Source organism: Magallana gigas, chromosome 1 (genome assembly GCF_963853765.1).
Source record: "Magallana gigas chromosome 1, xbMagGiga1.1, whole genome shotgun sequence".
Taxonomy (NCBI): Eukaryota; Metazoa; Mollusca; class Bivalvia; order Ostreida; family Ostreidae; genus Magallana; species Magallana gigas.
In genome coordinates this window covers 50,910,118-50,935,372 of record NC_088853.1, presented here as the reverse complement: position 1 = coordinate 50,935,372, position 25,255 = coordinate 50,910,118, and the positions used below count along the sequence as shown (strand labels likewise).

The following is a 25,255-nucleotide window of genomic DNA, read 5'->3' as shown; positions in this document are numbered from 1 at the left end:
TTTTTCTTAATAAAGATTTCTTCTCTTCTTGGGTATATTACATGTACCTCTTGTCCACAAATTTCCATTTCCATTATAATTTGCTAAATATTTTGTAAGGAAACAAAACTACATTATAGCAGTGTATATCAGGCATTTCAATTTGCAAACTCTCTCTCTCTCTCTTCAATTTGCAAACTCTCTCTCTCTCTCTCTCTCTCTCTCTCTCGTTCATTTATCCGTATTACTTTAAAGTAAAAGCAAGGGCAAATTATCACCATTTAAGATTTAATCAGTTTAATTTGGCTTCAATAATTCTAATTTCAAAGAACACCATGAATTTCGGAAAATTAAAGTTCTTACATTTCCGGTTCTAATATTTATGTGTTCAAGAATAATTTCCTGTTCAGGATGGGTTTTCCTTTGTTTGAAATGCAGAAAAAATGACAAAATCATGCTTCAAAACTTGTTTAGTGGCCGCGAAAATTGTGCATATACTTATTAACTCAACAATGGCGCGCTAAATGATTGGAATCCGTCCAGCAGAGAGGGACATATGGCGCCATATGGGTTGATGCTGTGACTGGGATTTCTGAAGATGATAACTAAGGAGGTTTGTTTTTGTGCCGAAGAAGGCGTTTTACTTATGCATAATCCTCAGAACGTATTGATTAAGGAACTGACATTGCTCCGTCTCCAAACTTTTGTCTCAAAAAGGGAAACTCGAATTGCTCATTTTAGTGCAAATTCGAATTTCCTCAGAGTGAAAGTAGGTCTAGTCGGGTGATACTAAAACAAGTCCCACGGGGAAAACAAGTCCCACGTAAGTCCCACGTAAGTCCCACGGCAAATGCGGCTATATATCGATATATCTATGATTGATTATGATTAAATGTATTAAAATAATATTAATTCACACAACAAAATATTTTTATAAGCTTTTATTACGGATTTATCGACGAAAAATCAAAGATGTTGGTAAAGGTAGATAACTCGTACGTAGAATTCATATGGCAGCAGAAGAAATCTATATGCCCGCCGTTTAATTGATGGATAATTTTAATTTTCTCCAACAAAATAAAATCCAATAGCAGTAAAAAGTTGACTTTATATTCATTAATTAACACAAACTAAGTAAACGCTGGGTAAGTAGACAACTCCTACGCAGAATGCATTCGCCCGCCGAGAAAAGAGCACTCCTGCCGCTTACCTGATTCACGGGCCCTGGAAGTTATTGTAAATATATTGAATGTGCATGTATAAAAAAGTAAGGGTAGGACACTCTTTTTGGGGCGAAATCGGGTTTGACGAAGTCTGGGCGTTCCTCAAACGAAATTTCGCGATAAATCGTTCAATTATACTTTACTTACGACATATGTATACATTCGTTCCGCTCAAATGCTGTTACGTCGAAGAAAAAAGTGTTTTTATAACATCCAAGTGCCTAAGAATTTCGCTAGACTGGTTTACATCCGGTTTAATCGCAGTGAATCGAAAGGTAAATTGAAAGGTAAGTTCTGATTGGTCAATAATGAAATAAATTCTTTAATTTCTTATCGATATTTGTCAATCTTCTTCATTATTCTCGCATTTCATTGTTGAAAGGCCAAACTACCCAGTATCTATATGCATAACTCCTTTCAAACATTTGATACATACTCACCATAAATTGTTATCAGTTTCGCCACCTTATTGACGAGCAGATTTATTTTATTATTAACCAATCAGAACTTATCTTTCGATTCACTGCGATTAAACCGGATGTAAACCAGTCTAGCGAAATTCTTAGGCACTTGGATGTATAAAAACACCTTTTTCTTCGACGTAACAGCATTGGAGCGGAACGAATGTATACATATGTCGTAAGTAAAGTATAATTGAACGATTTATCGCGAAATTTCGTTTGAGGAACGCCCAGACTTCGTCAAACCCGATTTCGCCCCAAAAAGAGTGTCCTACCCTTACTTTTTTATACATGCACATTCAATATATTTACAATAACTTCCAGGGCCCGTGACCTGATTGGTTATTTTAATGTTTTATATTTTCTAACTTAAAAATGATCATATTAATAAAAAAATGGATATGATTTTTTCATTACCTTAGTTTTTTTTTAATCAACTGTACGAGGGTTGTTAGAAAACTTCGCGGACAGTGATTTACGGCAAAATTACTGTGAACTTTGTAGATTGGCGTATGTTTTATTTTAAATGACTACCATTTGAAAGTAAGTATGAATTTAATTTTTTTTCTCCAAAAGACACAGCGATTTTTACTTTGCGTGAATTAGATTTACGGAGCAACATTTCATATTTCCACGAAGTCAGGTGACGTCAAACAACTGAAAGTCAAACATGTTAATTACTCTTTTTCAAAGTAAACACCTAGCTTTCAGTTCCACACACTTTTTAAGAAATTTAACCGATTTATAAAATGCACGTCCATACCATTATTTGTCAAGCTTTTGTATAATGCCTTTTGTGGCATATCGTAGATCATTTAGGTCCAACAATTTCTGTCTACGCAGTTTCGACTTTAGATGAGGTAAATAAGCGAAATCTATAAGTGCAAGATCCCGGCTGTAGGTGGGTGGGGGGGGGGGGGTGCTGCAAGGGCTAAACAACAGTTTTTCCATCTTTAAACCTCTGTGATTCAAGTTGTAAACGTTTTTCCTATAAAAAAAAATAGTAGCATTCATACAAGAACCCTTTGGTGACCATCGGAGATTTTCCTGCGTGCACACAAAATTAAATGACGGCCCGGTGCTCCAAGATGTCCATAAATATAACAGACGTCAAAGTTTTTTTACTCATTTTTCAAGCGTTGTTCGTCCAAGTTCGGCGATAAAACGGTCAGAAATTCTCCAACTTAAAACTTTCATAAAATTACCCTCATAAGTTATTGTGATGTCAAATGAAATATCGTTTATTTTTATGCACTTCAACGGTACATTTTCTTAATAAGGAATAATGCGTACAAAATTTTAAAAAATTAAAAAAAAAACCAAAAAACCTGACATGCTCCGTGAAGCATACTCATCAAATAATTAAGATGTATATTTTTTATGGTGCATTTAAAACAAACAAATCGTTTCATATTTCTTAGAAAATAAAAGTTAAATCTGAAAAGTTTCGCTAGTATCATGTAAATAGTCCGCTCACAATTGCAAGTCAACTTGTCCGCGAACTTTTCTAATAACCCTGAGTAAGAATTCAATAAGAATTACTGTGTTTTAAAAAAGTATACTGTCAAATATTATCATAACTTGTTCGTCTGGCGCGAAAGTTTGTGATCTTGATATCATTTAACTAAACCAATTAACGATTCAACAAATAACTATCAGATTATTATTAATATTAAAACGTAATAAAAACCATCCGTTCATCCAGAATATTTTTGAGGGGTATATGCAGGTTTGTTAAGGGAGGGGATCGAGGAAATTTAAGAAATTTGATTTGTTCCACGGGGGCGGAACTCCACCCCCCCCCCCTCCCCCACCCCCGAATCCCATCTAGATTCAGCTCATGAAAAGTATGTGATCGAAAATCATCTACAAAGCCAAAGAAAAATTCTTACATCTTCTCCAAGTTTTTTAAGATGTAAACAGTTACTAACATTGTACAAAACTGATTGTGTATATACGAAAATGTGCGTGCACTTTGCTTTAAACGTATATTCTTTCTCCATAAAAATTTACTAAAATTATGAATTTTGGAGAACAAATAATTATAAAATCTGGAATGCTTACACAATACGTTAGCCTGTTCTTTTTCATATCTAAATCTAAGACTTTCACAGCCTAGTTCACCAAACTATATGTAAATCTTAAAGTCCTGATTTTGTTTCTAAAAACAAATATTACATACGTCATTCATAAGACTGTAGCAAAATTTTACATTGCATGATATCAGTGTAACGAATGTAACCGGGTATATTTTGGTTTCAGTTTTCAATGGAGGAAAAAAAAGCACCCGGTTCAATGTTTAACGTTGTAAAATGATTCAACTCAATGACATGGCAATCTTCTTGTCTGTTTCGTAAATAATAATGAATTATACTTTCCTTTACAAAAACAATTTTGTTTTTCTGTATTTTATAAGCTTCTCGAAGATAGTAACACACATGTTTAAATGTTTACGGTTATGAATGTACTGTAGAAATTATAAATAAGTTTGACTAGTTAAAACACTGATGGCTTATAATATTTTTTGATTAAGTGTTCAGTGTAAGTGTACATGAGATATATAAGGATTGAGTGTTATTCGTCTTCAATTTCATATAGATTACATAACGATTACGTATAAGTTTTAATTGGGTGTCAGAAACTCTGATAATTCTGTTGCATGTAACGACCTTGCTCTATCAACGGGAATAATAAAAGTGGACTGCAAAGTATTTTGAAACATAACTATTTTGTGTTTCGTAGATCTACTCGTTCATAACTGTTATTTTTCCTAGTCACCTAAAACATTTGAGAGAGAGAGAGAGAGAGAGAGAGAGATGGGGTGGGGTTGTGTACACGGTGTGCTTCACGGTCGTCTCCCAATATACAGGTAGGCAAAGGTCTATTGTTTCTTAAGCGACAAAAAAACCGTTCAATTCACACAGAATATACAAGAAACTAACACGTGTATATATACACGTGTATAGCTATAGGTAGAGCCAACGATCACCAATCATCTTTGGACATGTAGCCCCCCCCCCCCTTCCACTAGCCCCAAATATTATAGTAAAGTAGTAAAGGAAATAGTAAGCAAGTTATTTTGTAATTAGTACATGATTTATAGAGATAAAAAAAATACATTAATCAACGTGTTCGTGTTCAGATTGTGACAATGGTACCGCTTCTTTTTTTTCTTTTTTCTTTTATACAAAACTCTGCGTGTAACCGTTTGAGGGAAAGTGAAGTAAATGATTGTTTGTCGTATGAAAAACATATGCACATGTCAATAAATACATGTATATACATTAAAAAATCAATAATATTTGGTAATGCAGCCATGCATTAATCTTGCATTATTCTTGATTTTCTTTTTATCAGGGACGTATATACTTAGTATATACGTCCCTGTTTTTATCAAATGTAAAACATTTCTTGACCTTCGATTCATTCTGTTCAGTGTGATTCATTAAAATTGTCGGAATGACATTTTGCTTTTCGAACATTTAGAATGTGAATGTTGCAGTGGAACTCTTACCGACTCGCTACAAAAATATTAAAATATGTCTATCAGTTTGAAAATGATTGATATATTGTCACATATTTTTTGTGCATGTCTATAGCTATTTATTTATTTTCCTACACATTCAATCCCGTTTGCTTGATAGTTTTCTCCTTACATGTATTTTAATTGTATTGAAAAAATACATGTACTAGAACAGTTAAACGCAGGTTCAACTACATCTCTCTCGAGGAGAGAGAGATGAATGGAGAAGACGTAGAAAGGGATGAAGTGAAAGAAGGAGGGAAGACAAAGAAAGAGAGAGAGAAATGCATGTTTATATATACATATACGCTTGTGTGATTCTAGCAGTTATTATGAATAATTCGATAAAATAAGAAGTCGAAAACATTTATTTCAGTAGAAAGTTACTTTTAACATATGTATATATTTCCGAATAAAGTGGGGGAATATAATGGAAATCTCGAGAAAACAGCTTGATTCCTTGCTGAAAATTGACAAGCAAACAACTATATATTTATACATGTTTTCAAAGCCTTCTCTTTTATCATAAGGGTTTCGAAAAATATGACGATCTCTGCTGGTTTCTATTTTTGAAACACGATTTTTCATTCATTATGTAGAAAAAAAACCACTTTAAACAGAGCTGGTCTTTAGACCCAAAGATCGTGGAACAGTCTCGACAACGGTAAGCTGCCGTAGACTAGAATGTTCTTGCTGACAATAACAATTTAATAACAATACATGTATATGTTAGTATAACTCATGAACTTCCATCAAATATTATTTCAGTCAACATTTTTTTTTTTGGAGTAGATGCAAGATTTTTCTTTGACTTTTAGGAAGATTTTCACCACTAACAGACTTTTCACGAGCTGGGATTCGGAGGATGGGGTGGAATCCCCCCCCCCCCTGGAAAAAAATCAAATTTTTTAAATTTTCATCGTAAAATGACCAAAAATAAGCCTCGACCCCCTCCCCCGACAAACCTGAATACCCCCCTACCCCCCCCCCCCCCCCAAAAAAAAATACTCTGAATGAACGCATGGTTTACAACATGACAGTTCTTAGAGAGAACAGAACTGGGTCAAACTTAAAAGGAGTGATATACGGACTATATAAAACTCGTATCACCCAACTTCATGTAATATAATAAATTAATCACAGCAATAAGTAAACCTCTCTTCTGAACATAATCATAAGGCAAAATGTTAACATTACAGCCATCTGAAATAATTTACAAATAAAATGACATAACTATAAATGACAGGCGTGCATTTTAAATCCACAGTCGTAAGAATTCTGTGTTGGAGTTTTCCCTTTATTTTTAAGTCATTCGCGCTTTTTTCCCCTTAAGAAATTAATAATTTTATCTATGCATTTTTAGTACAAAGAAATAAAAGACTAACATACAAAAAAAATAAAATAAAATAATTAGCATTTAGTTGTTTAGATTATGGATTCTGCGTAATTTTTTTTTTACTTTCATGATTTTTACTCATTTAGTGAGTGTTAATCAATAAATGTGGGGTTTTTTTTATCAATATTAATATGATCATTTTTTAAATTAGAAAATAAAAGTAAAACATTAAGATCGCCCATCAGGTAAGCGGCAGGTGTGCTCTTTTCTCAGCGGGCGAATGCGTTCTGCGTAGGAGTTGTCTACTTACCCAACTTTTACTTAGTTATTTAATGAATATAAAGTCATTTTTTTATTGCTATTAGATTTTATTTTGTTAAAGAAAATTTATTAAATTATCAATCAATAAACGGCGGGTATATAGATTTCTTCTGCTGCCGTATGAATTCTACGTACGAGTTATCTATCTTTACCAACATCTTTGATTTTTCGTCGATAAATCCGTAATAAAAACTTATAAAAATATTTTGTTGTGTGAATTTATATGATTTTATCACATTTAATCATAATAAATCATAATTATATCGATATATAGCTGCATTTGCCATGGGACTTACGTGGGACTTACGTGGGACTTGTTTTCCCCGTGGGACTTGTTTTAGTATCAGCGGTCTAGTCCGGATCGCTGTATGCATTAGATATACACTCATGCCAACCCCTTTTTATGTTATTTTATTTTCTTTTTTTTTTTGGTGCATTACATAATGAATTCAAGTCCATTTATATTTTGTAAAATAATTTAAGAACCAAAAGATCAAAAGACACTGTACAAAAATTCGTTCATGAATGCTAAGTCACTGCAAGAAAAAATGTTGGACTACTCTGTTATAGATTCTCTTTATCCATCACATAATTATGATTTTGATTATTGTAATCATTAATGTAAAGGACACAAAAGTTTTGTTGAAGATATATTAAGAATTTTGTCGAAGGTCTGATTTAATATTTTAAGTGTTTTACCAAACTCATTCGACATTCATGCTGTGTTTTTGTTTGTAAATTGTTTCTTATTACCTCAAATAGGTCATGCATTATCTCTATATTTAGCTTTTTGCTGGATTAAGCTATTATAATATAGCTATTTAGCTAATTCAGCTATTTTGACATAAAGTCATTTCAAAGTATTTAACTTTTGAAACATAAAAGCCAAAAAATTGTTGTCCCATCAACAACAGATACATGGACTACTATTTAATTATGATATACTGAAACATTGCAGCATTTAAATACATTTTTTTGAAAAACAGCTGAATTTGACTAACTGTACACTTGATTGTACCTGTACATGTTTTGCTGAGGCAGTGAAAATGATATAAAATTACTTCTTAATGTTGTAAATGATTGACAAGCAATTATTTTGTTGACAAAGGTAGACTGTCGTTGTGTAGGGATACACTGTATCTGTTTGTTAATTAACACCTCAACAGCTGCCAAATTATTTTTGTCTTGATTACACCATCAAGAGGCTGCAATTTGGAATTCTACTGAATCTCGTGATTGGTAAAGACAATGTGTTTGACATTTATTCATCTTCATCACATTTTTTTCAAGCTCGAAAAAATTGAAAATTGGTTTTGTATAGCTTAATAGCTTGTTTGTTTGGATTTTAAGTTTAATGCACAATCTGGCTAAGTTCATACTTTATATCTGCAAGTGGTAGAAGTTGCGGGATACTGTATTAAAATCTGTTGGGTTTTTTCACATGTGGCAAATTTAAGAAGAAAAAAACCCCTAAATTTTACTATTTGTGTTAAGCTATTTTTTTGCAACTGTAAAAGTTTTACATAGTACGCAATAACATTCAAATAAATTTTTTAGTTCATCTCAAAATCTTTTTCCACACAATCTTTGAGGTGTCTGCATCATTGCATTTATGTTACCAAACTTAGTCTATTGACAACATGTGTAATAGACAACAGTTATGGAGCAATCTTTTTTTTTATTATACTTTGCAGGTCTGGTTAAGAGTCCTCATTCACTGAAAGAAATCAATATCTATGGAGACCATGTACCTCAACAGAAAACCGCCAACCACAGTGAAATAGCCTATTCCATTGAAAACTGTTAAATACAAACCACCCCAAAGCAGTGTGAAAAAAACCCAAACATTTTTCTTTAGATCAGATCTGCAAAAATTTGACTGTATTAACATGGAAACCAATCAGACGAACCCTTACAGAATCACTTGGCAGTCCTGTTGAAATAAAACGTAGGACTGTGTAGTAGGACTTTGACCCAAAGACTCTGATTCCTTTCTGTAATGTCTTTCTGTTGCTTTAAAAACTGCTGCTGAATGTTTTTAATTTGACTGTTGTTTACGCTTGTTACCATGGATACCAACCAGTGTCAAGTATGTGGAAACTTCTTCATCACCCTAACTTCCCTCAACAACCACATCGAGACACACAGCAAAAAAGAGCTGTACCACTGCATTCTGGGATTGCGGAACACTATCGCCATGTTGTCACGGCAACCGTTGCCGGAGACAACCTACCAGGACAACATCACCGCGACGGACCTGTCACAAAACCACCACGCTCACACCACCAGCCAATCAGAAAAACCGACCACCAGCAATGCCAGCAGTGCCGTGTTGTCTATCCCATCATCCTCTGCTGCCTACGAAATCCACACAGGTGCCGACGGCTCACAGCCAGGTCTGATGCATGTGAAATCTGGTGCCTTGGAGAACTCTGTACCCATTACACCACCCAATCAGAACCTTGTCAACTCTGAACCGCACGCCACCGAAACCATATCCTCACACCACAATGCAGAGCCTTTGCAGAGTGTGGCAGCTGCCGGGATTGGTTCCGTGGATTCTGTTCACTCTGAGCCTACCACCGCGGACATGTTGACCTGTCCGATATGTAAGAAGAAGTTAACGTCGTCCTATACGCTGTATCGACACATGCAGAGTCACTACGACAAGCAGGCCGATTCCTGTCAAGTCTGTGGGAAAGAATTTGTTGGTATGTACATAATCTTACATCCATCATTCTACAGTTCAAATATGGCATGCTTCACAATTTTCAATTACTAGTATTATGTTTTAAGCTTTATAAAAATATGTTGGAAACGGCAAGTTGACCAATACTTTCAATTGTCCTGGAACTTACTTAATTAACCAGTAAATGGTTTCAAATTAACGATAATTTCTTTTCCATCTTACAACATGTAGGACAAACATTTTATGATACCTCAACCCTATGCCCCCCCCCCCCCCACCACCACTATTTAGCACCATCAAAGTAAAAATTTTGCTGATTTGATGAATGTTTTCTATCATTTATAGGTAAGAGAAGTTTGGTTGTACACATGAGGACCCATACAGGAGAGCGGCCTTACAAATGCAACACCTGTGGGAAGCAGTTTGCACAATACGGCACTCTGTATCGGCACCGCCAGATCCACAACAAAGCGGACGCTGCCAATAATGGTCAGTCAGCCACCACCGCCACCACCTCAACGGCTGCCACCGTCCCCTCACTCCCTCCCCCGGACCTCACAGAAACCGCCCCCATGGAGGACCCCACCAATCAGAAACAACACTTACAACAACAGCACCACCACCACCACTCTGCCAGTCTGAAACATCTCAACAACACCACTCAGTCTTTGGCGACTGGAGGTCCAAACTCGGGTCCAGAGAATGGGCAGGAATTGTCTGCTGAGCACAGGCAAGAGAGGATGGGTCTGCCCATCGTAGAGCACAGGGAAAGTTCAGAGGTCCTGCGACCGCCCGAGAAAACAACCATTCTTAGCGTGCCCAGCACAGAGAACATGACCCACGATCAACAGGAGATGGGGGAGAGTTCGGCCTACCCGAACACGCAGCATGTGTCCGATACTGACGCAATAAATAATCTGTTGTACCAGCATGTGTTTGGGGACCAGCAGCAATTTCTACAAGGCTATCTCCAGAATCAGCTCTTTGCCCAGACCCTGGCAAGGTTTCCAAACTGGGGTTCAGAATTCGCTTTGATGGCCGGATATCCTGGATACGCGGGTCTAGATTATAAGAAACCCGAACAGGATCAGAACTACGATATGGCAGCATTGCCGAATCCGCAGGTGGAGAAAGCTCGAAATAATGATCCAGCAGCGGAACAACTCCAGGACACATTTAGTGATAACTCTGTCACCTCTTCCAAGTCGGAGCGTCTTGAGTCCTTTTCTAGTCTCACAGAGTCACTTCTACGCCGCAGAAACCAGAGCCCAGTCGTGACCTCGGTCAATTCTGTGGTCGGTCCAGGAATTCCCTCCACTTCAGCCCTCCCTGACCCTCCAAGCTCTGGGTACCCCTCCACCCTTGGGATTCAGCCTCCCCCTCCCCCAAGCTATGAGGCAGCCGTTCAGCAGTCTCTTGGATCACCAGCATTGTTGAACACCCCAGTTGTTGAAAACGACCAAAGCCAGAGCTCATCTTCGGCCGCGGCGGCTGTGAACATGACCGTCGAGCTATCATGTAAAGTGTGTGCCCAGAAGTTCCAAACCTCTGCTGAGCTCACCAAACACATGAGCATTCACAATGAGAAAAACTTTGTCTGGTGTCAAGTGTGCCACAGTAAGTTCACCACGCCTTTCTCTCTACGTCGCCACATGAAGATTCACACGGGGGAAAGAGACGAGGTGTGCGGTGTGTGCGGTAAACGCTTTATTGATAAGCCCAGACTAGTGGTACACATGCGCACGCATACCGGAGAGAAACCATATGCTTGTTCCATCTGTCCAAAAACCTTCTCCCGGCGGGAAGTGCTGAAACGCCACGAAAAGACGCACTCCACCTTCAAGCCTGTGGATGCCTCCACCCCAAAGTCAACTTACGATGAGTTACCGCGGAAACAGGAGGTAGAGGTGAGGAAGCAAGAAACAGAGCACTCCCAAATGGATTCTGGGATGTACCTGACATTCGACGAAGACAAAGTGGCAATGACGACATATCTACCGAGTGAACAACATCATCCTCCTCATCCGGAGCACCAGGATCTAGAGAATGTGTCGGCCGTCTCCGAGCCGGATAACTCCGCCAATGAAAGCCGGTACATGTACACTGGAGAGGGCATCAAGTCCAGCACACCACCAGTGAATGACATCATGTACCAACACGAGGACGTACCCATAATGCCACAACAGGAAGAGGTGTCGGCGGAAACCAGCGAATCGGACCAGACTTCTCCCAAAAATCCGGAGAGCCAACAGGAGCAGGCTACAGACACACCGTCAGATTCCGGAAGTGGGAAAGAGGTTGAAATCGACCGGGACTCTCGGGCCATGAATGAAATCAACGACATGTTGATGAGGAACTTCACCAGTAAGGTTGACGGGGCAAAGCCGTACCAGTGCGACGTGTGCAACAGGAAGTACACGATGCAGTCCTGTCTGCGGCGACATATGCTGGTCCACACGGGGCTAAAACCAAACCGATGCCAGGTCTGTGGCAAATCTTTTGTGGAGAAACAACAACTGCTAGTTCATTTCAGGTCAGTTTCATTTACACACATGCCTTAATGATTACCACTGCACATCAATTTCAACGGCACATTTCCACTACACAAACACTTCTTATATCCACAGACAATACTGCACAGACAATCCAATTGCACTGATAGAACCATTTTAACAAGGCCATGGACTTTCAGTTGGACGTAGGTCAAAACAGGTTAAAAATGCCGCTGGTTTCAAGTGAAATATACACCGTTTGCATAGTCTTAGCTCAAAAGCCAGACAAATTTTGTTGATTTCAAAGAGCAATGGCAGAGTGGAGTGGCCTTTGATGAAATAGATAGGCCTACGTCAAATTGCTGTTTGACACCAACTACCCAAAGTCCAAGCTCTTGTAAAAATGGTTCTATTTTGTACTGATTTCCACTGTACTGATATTTCCTCTGCACTGTCGGAGGACATTTCCACTGCATAAATCCATCTGATGCTTAAAAATACTACTGCAAACATAGTCCTATGTACTGGTATTTCCTCTGCACTAGTATTTCATCTATTCTGATATTTCCACTGCACTGATGATATTTCTACTGTTAGTGTTATATTTAAACTGTACTAAGATAATTAATTTTCCAATTTTGGGCTCAGAGGGCAAACAAATACAAATTTTTAGAAAGGAAGTCCTTAATGAAAGATTTACACATATAAAATAGTCCATACACTTCTATGAACGTGTAGCAGTTGGGTAAATCCTGTGTATACAATTATATGCCAATGCATTAACTTATGAAAACAACAAACCGTATATAAGGTTTTTTTCCGCATGTATCCAATTTCCGCTTTGTTTGCGACAACTTCCGAATCGCGGAAAATAAATCAGCGTAAATTTGATACAAAGTTTTGTTTTCGTAATAGAGTTTTCTCTTTCCTGATAAAGTAAACAGGAAAGTAAAAGTACGGTGAACTATGTTCAGTTAGTTTAGTTAGAGGTACAAATAGCAGGATCAGAGGACAAGCGCCAGACAATAGATTTGTAAGCCTCGTTGTTTATTTAATAATCTATTGACAAGCTAATTAAAACGGTCGCTTTCCTTGCGTAAACTGATGTCTAATTGTACCTGAGCTACTGGTATATGTAACGGTACATGATCTATATATTTATGACTGTTTGCGTCTCTGAAAATAATTATAGGTAATATTTCACATTAAGGAAATCGTGTAAATGGTTTCATTGTCCGAATTTGTCATTATATGACAATTTATATACTTTTCCCCTCTTACCTCACAGTTATCAACAATCGTAATTAAATTTACAATGTGACTTTGAAATAGTGAAAATTTCATTCGGGTAAATTTTGAATATGCTTTTCTAGGCTTTGATTTGCAGAAAAAACATGACGCCGAAAAAACCCTGATATATGGTACATATTTTTGTTACAGTAGTCAAAATAATAGCTAATACAAATATAAAGATGATATGACAATATGTAAACGTCGTAAGTATTTCACTAGGGCTTTTTCACTTTATATTGATATGGCAGAACTGATCGTCTTTAATTAATAAGAAATTCTTTTTTTTTTTATTCATGATCCTCTTTATTTACAGAATACACACAGGAGAGAGACCCCATCAGTGCTCTGTCTGTGGCAAGCGCTTCACACAGTACGGGACCCTACACAACCACATGCAGGTAATTAAAGGGGTTAAAGGTCAGGGTCAAAGGTCATGCAAAGTTTTGTTGGCCCATTTTGGAAAGAATCTGGCTATTGGGCCTTAAAACTATAAGACGAGTTCAATTTTAGTCTCAATCTTGCTATTGCACTAGTATATACTGTGGAATCATTAAAATTCATGGCGACCAATTTTCGTGGATTGCATAAATTTTACAGGTTTGTGGGGGCGTAATTTCGTGTTTTATCTTAAACCTACAAAAGGAAAAAAGACTTTATAAACCTAGTTTATTAATTTGTGGAGGATGTTAAGTCGTGGATAAAAGCTACCCACAAATTCTACTAAAATTGTGCCACCACAAATTCTAATGATCCCACAGTATTCCTTTTCATAAGGGTGAGACTTTGACCAAAAGGAGCTTGTCCATAAGTCTAATGGCCCCTGGGCCAGTTAATGAATGATCACATCTGAGAATAATATTCAATTCTGACATACAGAATGGTCAAAGTTCAAGGTCAGCTTTGAAAGTCTAGTACAAATTGGGATTGTCCATTAGATTTGGTGTTACACTCACAGTTTTTTCTTATTCAAGATGAAGGTAAAAATGATCCCTGAACTGATTTAGGGTACTGCTCTGAAATTGAAGCTAGTAGAGCATTATGACTTTCTTTTTGTTCCATGGAGATGATGTTTATGTTATTTAACCTGTTATCTTGCAATATTTGTATAAATGTATTTATATTTACATTTTCAACTGTCTTTGTCTGTGATTACATTACGAATCGATTTTGAAGCCTATAGCTCAATGATTTATTGAAAAGATGAGAGACACAAAATGGACATGTCTTGTAGCATAACTGAAACACGGTATTGGCTGCACTGCGTAGTAATACATAGCATGTGCTACATGTAAAAGATAGTGATTTCAAAATGTTGTTTTAAACTGTGGGAATTAGAAATGATATAAATATTAGTAATAAGAAATCATTCTTTGAATATTATGAGGTGTTAATTTCAGTCGGATCATGGTCAAATCTATAATAAAGCCCTTTGAGCTTTATTGGATTTGACCACGCCCTGATTGAAATCAACATCTCATTATACTAAAAGAATGATTCCTTATTCCTTAAATATATACATGTTTGTAGGATTAATGCATACTTGCTTTGGAATCTGACATCTTAGGAATTATTGGTGAACGATTTTTATGTTTCTTCCATTATTTGTATTAAAATGTTGACAATTGTTATATTAGAATATGTGTGGTTCAATTTTCATGGATGGTGATCTTCACCCACAAATAACCTCAATTCACAAGTTAATCAAAGAAATTATGTCCTCATGAACCCGTATTAACTAGAAATTTGCTTGCATGAGAATTGATGATTCCATACCATAAATTCCTAATTAAACGCGAGGAATTTATAACCCCGTAAAATCGTGAGAAGCAAACCTCACAATTATTTTCTGAGAGTTGATAACTAATAGGAAATAGGGATAAATGTAAGCGATTTTATATTCTCGCGATTTGATACAAAACAGAGGAATCATGGAATTAAGTACTCCCATAATATAAGGAATTTACAGTACCGGTAGTATGCATTTCATTCTCTGCTTAAGTTCATTTCTCTGATATGCAGTACATGGATATTTCTATTTCTAGGTGCATCGTAAGCAGCAGTATAATCAGGCAGTAGCCACGGGCCAGAAGAGCGAAGACGAAGGGTCGGGCTTCATCATCAAGAAAGAACTCAGCGAGGAGGACGAGGAGGGAGGCCTCCCCAAAAAGTCACAGGAGCTAGTCAACGGGGAATCCGGACCTTCCGACATGGAGGGTACAGTGGAACAAGAGATCCAGTCCGATCCCGCCGTAGCCAAATCTCCTTACGCTTCAGACGAAAGCCGAAGTGTCGATGTATCCAACAGGATGCGAACAAACGCAGGGGTGACCGAAGAAAGTCAGAACAACCTGTCGGAAGTTGGAAGCGAAGCGGAAGGGGAAAATTCGAAAGCGGAGTCTCCGGAGAAAGCGGGAGTGCATGGAGGGGAGTCAGAATCAACGGATGCTAACGAGAAATTGGACGGAACTGGGGCAGGGGGGTCAAAGACGGACCGGCCGGCCTATGACTTTTTGTACGGGTATCCCACCACTAGCCTTATGTCCCTCAACTTGCTGGCGAACACGTCGGAGGTTCATCAGAGCTTGATGGAACACATGGCGCAGTTACAGCGAGCTCCAGAGATGCATCAAGGTCTGTTAGAGTACATGGCGCAACTCCAGCGTGCCAGGATGGTTGGGTTGACGGATTACAACACAGCATTCACGCGTCCGCCCGTGTCATGCACCTACACGTCGTCCAGCGACATAGGTCTGAACCTGACGACATCGGAACACCACACCAAGGTCCTGGGCCTCAGCTGCGACAAATGCGACGCAAAGTTCCAGGACCAAGAGACCCTGGAGAGTCACATGAAGACGCATGCACTGAAAAATGGAAACGACGCCATGTTGAGTCAGGCCTCCTCGGATGTCACGTCGCCTACGAAGAACGACAAGTTTCACACCTGTAAGACATGTGGAAAAAGTTTTAGTGCATCGTTTTGTCTGCGTCGCCACGAGATGATTCACAGCGGCAATAAACCGTACAAGTGCGAGTACTGCCCAAAGGCCTTTGTTGAGAAACAACACCTCACGTGTCATGTGCGCATTCACACAGGGGAAAAACCCTATTCGTGCAGCACATGTGGTAAAGCCTTTACGCAATACGGGACACTACACAAGCACCTGCGCACACACAACAAAAACAAGCCACACAAGTGTCAGTTCTGTGAAAAAGCGTACTACGAAAGACGGCAATTGACCAATCATTTGTTGACGCATTTTGAAAACAAAGGGAAGTAAATCTATTACATATTCCTAGTTTTTTGAATTTGACTTGTCAACTGATCAGCTGAAGTTTTAGTTGCTTTGGTTTGTTTTTTTTTAAGATGAAAAAATGAAATATTTTGTTTGATTCTGTAGGGACCATTCAATGTCAAAAATATATATATATATATATCAGTAAGATTTTGATTTGAAACTCAAGTAAAATATTTCTGTGCATATATTTTTTGTACAAGTATATTGTATAATACTGCTGGGAGAAAAAAATTCTGAAAAAAAAAATTTGAAGAAAAGAGAATTCATTGCCTTATAAATGGAAAAGTGTTTAAGATTGTTAATGGTAAAGTTGTTTAAAGAAAAAAAATTATTGCAGTAATTGAGTGAAATCAATAAAAGTCAGGAGTTCGTTTTAAAAAAAAAAATAATGTTCTTTTTTAAGATATACGATGTTTATGATTAAGCTGTGACCAAATTTTTTTTTTAATTAAAACATACATTTTCTTATTCTTTGTTTACAAAAGTTAGAGAATTAATTTTTTGAGTATTGATAAAACCGAATGAACTTATATCATAAAATTATACATTGCGGAAAATTGTTGTAGTTTTTTTTTTCTTTATTGAGAGAAAAAAATTGTTTAATAAGTTGTTATTGTTACGGATATTTTAACAGATTTTTTGTTTTTTTGCTCTTTGTTATTTGATTGATATTCAATGGAATGAAATGATCTGTAATATCCTTTTTTTTAAATAGTTTTTTGAAACTTGCCTCAATTAAATGAAGGATTATTATTTTTCGTTATTTGATTGTATCTGAAGAGATACGTTACTTTTTGTACAATTTTTCTTTTTTTTTTTTTTTTTTTTGGTATCGACAAAAAACTTGAGTTGATACATTTTCTACAAGGTTGATTTGAAAAAATCTCTTTTACATGTATTTTTTCTCTTCTTTTCATAATGAATAAAACCAACACCTTTTTTTATATACAAAGTATATTTACATAAGAAATCAGATTGTGTACTTTTTGCAAAGAAAAAAAACCTGTTGTACAAAGATAATTTTTTTTACGTTTTCTTCATTGTCTTAAGGTGTTTTGATCAACAAATAGAATTATGTCCTTAATTCTATGTATAACCCTTTGTTTCAAATGACAATACAGGGGGAAGAAAATAACTAGAAAGGGGGCGGGGCTAAACTAGAAAAAGGGCGGGGCTAAACTAGGAAAGGGGGCGTGGCTAAACTAGAAAAGGGGGCGGGGCTAAAAAATTTCCTGTCAGAGTGTTTTTGGGCTGGAATAAATCTGCTGAGAAATTTACATTGTCATATTTTGATGTCATTTTACTTCATGTAATATCATAAGATTGTATACCCCCTCCCCCTCCCTCCCCCAAAAAATCATTGATCCCCCTCCCTCCCCCAAATCATTTATCCTCCCCCACCAGCTGTGTGTGTATGTAATGCTGTTCAGCTTCAGCAAAGAACATTAAGAAAGATGTCATTTAATTAATGGTGCCAAATTGTTAAGTATATGATTTTTTTTTGTTCACATATCTGTGAATTGGAACAGAAATCTGTGTGTGTTATAGATAGATAGAGTATTTACATTGGTGTGCTATAGTTATATAGATATACATGTATATATACCCCATCTCACCCTCCCCCCTCCCTCCATTTTGAATATTGCCCCCATGATACATTTACAATACTTCCATTTTTTCACTCAATCATGTATCTATGACGCAATATTGTAAAGTTTGCGTCATAAGAGGTTTGTATCATATGACGTAGCATATTTTTGTTGGTTGCTATTTATAGTAAAGCCATTGATTGGCTGCTATTTATAGATCTGTTAATTCAAAAACTTGTATGTATTTTTTCAATGTACATGTAATTAGAAATGTGCTGAAACGTCCCTGGAGAAAAATTTACATACCTATATCTGCTTTCAGCTTCCTTTTGTATAGCCCTACATTTGTTCTGATCTGTTTTTTACCCTAGAAAACATATTTTGGTTTTTGGGAGCATAAATGGGGTTTGGGTGGGGGTCGGGACCTGGAAAAAAGTTTTCTCATCTTATATGCACTTACTGACATATCTTTGGATGAACTTGGACTGAAATTGATAAATTCTGATAAGTTTTCCTTGTATAATTTTACATCTCACATTTATATATTGTGCACTTCTACCAATGTAGTCCTACTAGTATATTTGCATTGTTGGAAAACTTTGGAAGGTCTCATTACTATTCACTGACATACCACCGTATAAAATTTCATACTCAAACTTTATCAACTGCAACAGTGATTCTCACTGACTGGCTAAGGTATTTTTTTTAACAAATCAGATTACACAACTTAAAAACCTATCTGCCAATTACTTGAATATTTTACACAACCCCTTTTCATGTAGGAGCCAAGAAGATGTGAGACCAACTGTCAGTTTTCCAATGATGTTGCAAATGAATTATTTATTTTCTGGCAACATTCCAATTTTTAAACTTGACTTTGACCTTTGTTGACCTCTCACTGATTAATTTATAATCTGCACACACACACACCTCACTTTAGGTGCATCACCCCCTTGTTTAGTAATTAAAAATTTACCTGTTTTATGAAAGAAAAAAAAACAACCCCTTATTATGATTGAAATGCACAGAACTTACAAATATTTTACAGGAAAAAATTGACAGAATTTGCCTCTTGAAAGAATAATAGACAAAAACCCAAGTATGAGTTATCTCTCTTTATCAGGGGGTAAATGTACCTTAATCAGACTCAGGAAGAAGAGCGTTTTTCTAGTTTTTAGATATTTTTTTTGGTTCATTTCTGCCTGCGTATTTGATTAACCTCACAGTACAGTCACCTCAGTGTAAAAACACAGAGTCTCACAGAGTTTTCTTTTTAATGATCTGGACTCCAAAATCACATGGATAGATATACTTTGTGTTTGTAAGGTTTTATTTTTTTTTCATTTGACTTGCAATATATAGGAATATATTTTTGTTATTCCTTTCATTTGGTATGTCATTGAAATATTGCAATTATGGTTTTTTTTAATATTTGTTATTTATTGTTTTTAGTTCTAGAGCACCAACCTTTGAAATTGTCAGGGGTATATTTTAGATGTAGATTAATAATAGTTCAACCAAAGGCAATATTCTTGTATGTTCTTAATGTATGTTTTTTCTTGCAATGATTATTCACAATCCTTGGATATTGTGTTCATATTTTGATGACATCATCATTTTCTGTAGAAAGCATCACCAAAAAATGCTTACTAGAACTGCCCTATCACCAAATGCTATGTATAACACCTGCTTCCTTCTGCTGATAAAATATTTATCTGGTGCTACATCATATATCTATTTTTTTTCGTCTTTTTATTAGAAAATGACTACGCATTTGCTTAGCATTTTTTTGTGTTACATGTCTTCAGCATTTCGTATAGTACGTGTATAAAAAAAGTAGATATTAATTATTAAGACAACAATTTTTTTTACCCAGGGACGTTTCAGTAGAGTGTATGTGTCCAGTGTTTCGCTTTTATGTTAGACTTGTGCATGCTGTAAAGTGCCATGTATCGCTGAGGACCGAGGACTGAGGACCGAGGGCCGAGGACTAAAGCCAGTGCTATAGATAGATGTTTGTGACGTATTCATTGTTATCATCCATTTTAGATCTAGTTGTCTCCTTATCAATTAGATATGAATAAATGTTAAGAAAATGTTTCATCAGTCTTTGTCCTTGAATTTCATCTATTAATTTTGGTGTGTGGTGTTTTTTTTTTTTTTTTGGGGGGGGGGGGAGGGTTAGCTGCAATAATGTAGCCCTATCCGATTTTTTATATCTGATGTTTACTGGAGAGGTAGCCCTCTCCTCCCCAAAAAAAAAATTGGGAGAGGGCTACATTATTGCAGCTAGGGGAGGGTAGGTGGGTTAGGGAAGAGAGGCCAATGGCTGGTATCAATATTATAAATGCAAAACTTGGATCCAGAGGGGGACAGGTCAAGGGAGGATCTTGACCCCGCTGAAAAATTTATATTTATTGAATACTGTAAAAATATGGAAAATAGGCCTTGGAACTCTTTTCGGAAAAAAAACCCAGAATTATTCACCCTCTGGGAAAAATGTATACATGTATCTGGATTCACGCATGATGCTCAAGTGTAGTCATCATTTTTGGCCAGTTAATATATTGTCCAGTTGTAATGAATTTGTTTGTTTATAGAAAATATGGCTTTATCATAGTAAATAGTGGATATCAAGAGATGTAGGGGGTAAAATAATATATAATAAAGAATTATAAAAAAAGAAGAAGAGGGAAAAAACAAACTTTAAGGTTTATCCCCCCCCCCCCCCCCCCCCCCCGGCGGTCGCTTTCCTTTTGACGACTGTATTGCCACCAATCATTATTGCAGATTTTCCTACATTCACGACCAAATCATATTTTCAATTGATTATTTACTTGCACATCATTTAAATAATAATGATCAAGATCTCGTAAGAAGCAAAAAAATTAGTATTTTAGAAGCACCTGCTGTTTTCCGGAAATCGGGCGGTGAACTTTGCGGGCTTTAAATTCTAAAAACTTTTTTTGTTTGCGCTTGGAAACATGTAAACAATGCGGACCATCTAGTGCGCGTGTCAAACGCATGATGGCATAGATCCAATAACCCGAGAAAAGGTAAGCAAATACACGATTAGCTTTCTCTGGTGTTAACAAAAGACCTATGTATTATCAAATTAAATCAAAGTTTTCAATAACCGAAGGGGGCGTGATTTTTAATAATGCCCATTCTACTACGATGATATTTAATTCCTGTTTTGGTTATCGCGATTTTTTTTTCTAATTCATGCAATCGATTAGAATTTTTGAAACGTCGATAATGGCTGTATTATATGAATGCGACGCTGTTTGTTTGTTTTGTCCCGCCGTTAATTGTGTATCGAGCGAGTCTGTAACAAAAGAAAAGAGTTACAAAGATCAATACGTGTATATTAAATGTCAGTAGTGTACATGCATGTGGTAAATTAGGATTCGCTTATAAATGGCAAATGATACCCCCCAATATAAGATCTTTAATGAAATATATGCGTCTCTCTCTCTCTCTCTTTCTCTCTCTCTCTCTCTCTCTCTCTCTCTCTCTCTCTCTCTCTCTCTCTCTCTTCCGTTCTTCGCTGCAGATTAAATTGAAAAATGGAATGCCTAAAATATTATCGAATATATTTTTGCGGAAAAAAATCAAATGAAAATAGATAAACAAATATTCAAATTTAGTATCTATTTTAAAACAAAAAATCGACGCAAAAAACGTCCTAGGCATTTGGCGTTAAAAGAAGCCTCCAATTTATACGTAGATGTGCTTCTTATGACAATACAGATACATGTACATTTAGTGCCCCCTTCCCCCATTTGTCTCATATTTGTAGCTTTCCATTTGAAATAGGATTAGGACTTGACAATAAGATAAACAATGATATCTGTACTTAATCTCATTATTCAGGTATAGATAAAAATCGGTTAAGAAATGCTAACATATTCAAAAGAATTGATTTTTTAAACTGAAAATCGTTTGTACAACTAAACATTGATCGTGATTGCAGTTGAAACTCAACACCTCGTGTGCATGCCGCACTTAAAAAACTGCAGATCTGCAAGGGATACAGACCCATTTAAATTAAAAAAATGTTCGATCAGCATTCATAGAAAAATAATCAGATGTTTGTTATCGAGGGCATAAGGGCTATCTGGTAACGCTACAAGCCGGACGTGGGGTCAACAGTTTGTTTTTGATCTGGGGTCTCCCCGTATCGCATACACAATCAGATAAATAATTTAAATACCTATCCCATTAATAGCTTCCAATTATTCTAAATGCCGGCAATTTGTAAGATATTGTTTGGTATTCTTAAGACACGACTGAAAAAGATTTTAAGTATGTATATAGGATTTGTCTATCCAAGGCATAAATGCGCACAGATTTTTTTGGTTTCGCAGTGGGGTGGGGGTGGGTGGGGAGGGGGGGTTGGTTCTAAAAACATAAATTAAAAGTCAAAAGCTTACTCCATTTTTGGAATTTACAATTAATTCTCGTTGATCGATTTAGTTCTATAACGTGATTTATAAATAATCTTGCTGTATAATTTCTTTCTTTTAATAAAAAAAAAAGTTTTGTTTTGTATAAACCAATTATTTTCATTGTTTAATGTTTTATGTACTGCGTAGAAAACGTAATAAATACTTCTTCAATTAAAAATTATTAACAAATAATTTACCATTTCATTTCATTTTTGCCTGCATGCGTATTATATGATAATTGATATTTTCTTTTTCAGCGTGTAGCAATGCTGTGAATGGAGAAAAAGAATGTCGACCAAACCGAGGACCTCACAGCGAATAACACAAGCACAGGGTCTGTCGAAAACGAAAACCGAATTCGACTTACCGCAGAAAATCTCGACTAATACAAAGACACAAGCTCAGGGACGAATTCGCCCAAAAACAGTTCCCGCCAAAACGTTACTGAAGGAAAACGCGCGAATTAACAAGGAATCGTCTGCTGAGAAGAAAACTGAAATTAAATCATTAAATGGACAGAGAGCCACCTTAAAGACTGGTGACAAAAAATTCACAAGACGTGAGTATAAAACAAAATCATTGGCGGTTAAACAAGTGAATGGCGCCGAGAAAAACGACGTAAAATCAAGAGTTGCTGATGCTCAGATTGAATGTAAATCGATAGTAAATGGCACTGAGATTGAGGAAAAATCAAGAGTCGGGACGAGTAGAGTTGATGAGAAAAAGATATTGGGCGCTGAAGAGATTAAAAAGAATCAGAAAGAAGATGCCTCCGAGACTGAACAGAAATTGAAAGAAAGTGACGATAAAACTGATGAAGGAGGCCTTATACCGAAAGATGATGCAAACGAGATCGAAGAAAATTCAAGAGTAGATGCCTCTGAGATTGCGGAAAAATCGAAAATTCATAAAAAGACTTCTAATGAACCAAACTCTGGTCCCATGGAATTAAAATCCGAATTCACCAATGGCAAATCGACTGTAACAGAAGGAGACGACGTTGATCAGCATCCAGTTTTACACTGTCATGGAAATCCTAGTTGTAACGACCAATCTAAAGAAACAGACCTAGAAGTCACAGGAGGGGGTCACTTGGAAGAGCTTGACAAGGGAGGGTCCACTGTAATTGACCTTAATTCTAACAACAAGGATTCAGGCAAAGCAAACGCGAACCACAGCGAGGCCCAGACAGAGGAACAAATTGACGTCATTGATTTCGACGGAGTCGGTCGGTATTTTTCTTCATCGGTGGATTCTGACGTCACGACTCCTTGGTTAGGTGGATTAGCTATAGTGAAGAGTGGTGACATCATTTGTTTAGACTTAAATAACGAGCGGATTAAACGATTTGACAAAAACTTCAAAATGGTGTCAAGTATCGATATTCCTTTTGCCTCTTGTGGTATGACGCTTACGTCACATGATGAGATAGCGGTCACGTGTCTGAATGAGATTCACTTTTATAACGTAGGTAAATTTGGAATGAATAGAACTGCTAAATGCATTAGTGTTAATGGGATGGCTCATGGAATTGCGCACAACCAAAACTGGTTCGCCGTTACGTGTGACATCACAGAACCAGATGAGAGCACAATTCGGGTGATTGACGCAACCGGAAATGAGCGTTACGTCATCGATCCACCCGTAGTGTCAGGACTCTCCTTAAAATTAACTTCTCTTATAGAGTTTGACTTGAATCTCGGTTGCATCTTTCTCTCAGATTCAGCACCGAGCCGGGTCGTCTGCATCAATTTTGAAGGTGAAGCATTGTGGGATATTTCCATACCGGGCGGGTCACGTGGATTGGTTTCCATTGACGACGACAATTTGCTAGTCTGTGACCAGTTCAGTGAAAAGGTCCGCCTACTCTCAAAAGACGGCGTCCTCAAATCCTCCGTTATTTCTTCAGAAGACGGCCTCTGTAATCCGGATCTCATTGCTCGTAAACCGGATACCAAAGACGTCATCGTATCGTATGGCGGATTCGGAACTGTTGGTCTCTTCACCGTGCAGTAATACTTGAATTAAAGTGTGTCCGAAGTCAGGACCGCTTCATTTCCCCAATTATCAGATAACATTGACGCCTCTGTCCTAATTGTTGAAAGCATTTGTTTGCAAGGCAGCCCTGCAAAATTATATTTCTGCCTACGTTTTACCACGTTTGCTTGATCCAAATCGTGTAATTTACCTTGGCATGGTTATGAAACGATACTTTTTCTGTATGGCTAATGTTTAACCAAGCTTCTACTGCCATTTTGCCAGATAATCTTAGATAAAATTTACAGGCGTCCAAACGGAAATATCCTTATAAGCCAGGATCCTTCTATTGCAAAAATAACCTAAAACTTTCATTAACCTGGAGAATATAAAGGACAAGCAGCATTAAACCAATCAACTAATGTACTAATATAGACGGGTATCCATTTCTTGGACTATAAATACTTGATGAAATCCTTTGTACTAACCCAATGTGTTCAAATGTCTACAGCAATAAAAACTTTTACTTAGTATCAAAGATCTGTGTTTGTATAAAGAAAAAAAATCTCTGCGAGAAGTTTTGGAATTGATGAAGCAGATAAAAGATTCTGACGAGAAAAAA

The 25,255-nt window shown here is 36.8% G+C and overlaps 2 protein-coding genes across 2 annotated transcripts; both read left to right on the top strand.

Annotated features, from left to right (window-relative positions):
- The first annotated feature begins 348 nt into the window (after window positions 1–348).
- LOC105335197 (zinc finger protein 836) lies at window positions 349–16,675 on the top strand. The gene is made up of 5 exons (XM_020070164.3): window positions 349–592; window positions 8,538–9,554; window positions 9,878–12,065; window positions 13,631–13,715; window positions 15,360–16,675. The coding sequence occupies exons 2-5, from the start codon at window positions 8,912–8,914 to the stop codon at window positions 16,596–16,598; spliced, it is 4,155 nt and encodes a 1,384-aa protein (XP_019925723.3). The 5' UTR covers window positions 349–592; window positions 8,538–8,911; the 3' UTR covers window positions 16,599–16,675.
- Window positions 16,676–21,104: 4,429 nt separating this feature from the next.
- On the top strand, window positions 21,105–25,171 carry LOC105335198 (uncharacterized). Its single transcript, XM_011438992.4, has 2 exons — window positions 21,105–21,261; window positions 22,914–25,171. The coding sequence occupies exon 2, from the start codon at window positions 22,945–22,947 to the stop codon at window positions 24,670–24,672; it is 1,728 nt and encodes a 575-aa protein (XP_011437294.3). The 5' UTR covers window positions 21,105–21,261; window positions 22,914–22,944; the 3' UTR covers window positions 24,673–25,171.
- Window positions 25,172–25,255: the final 84 nt, after the last annotated feature.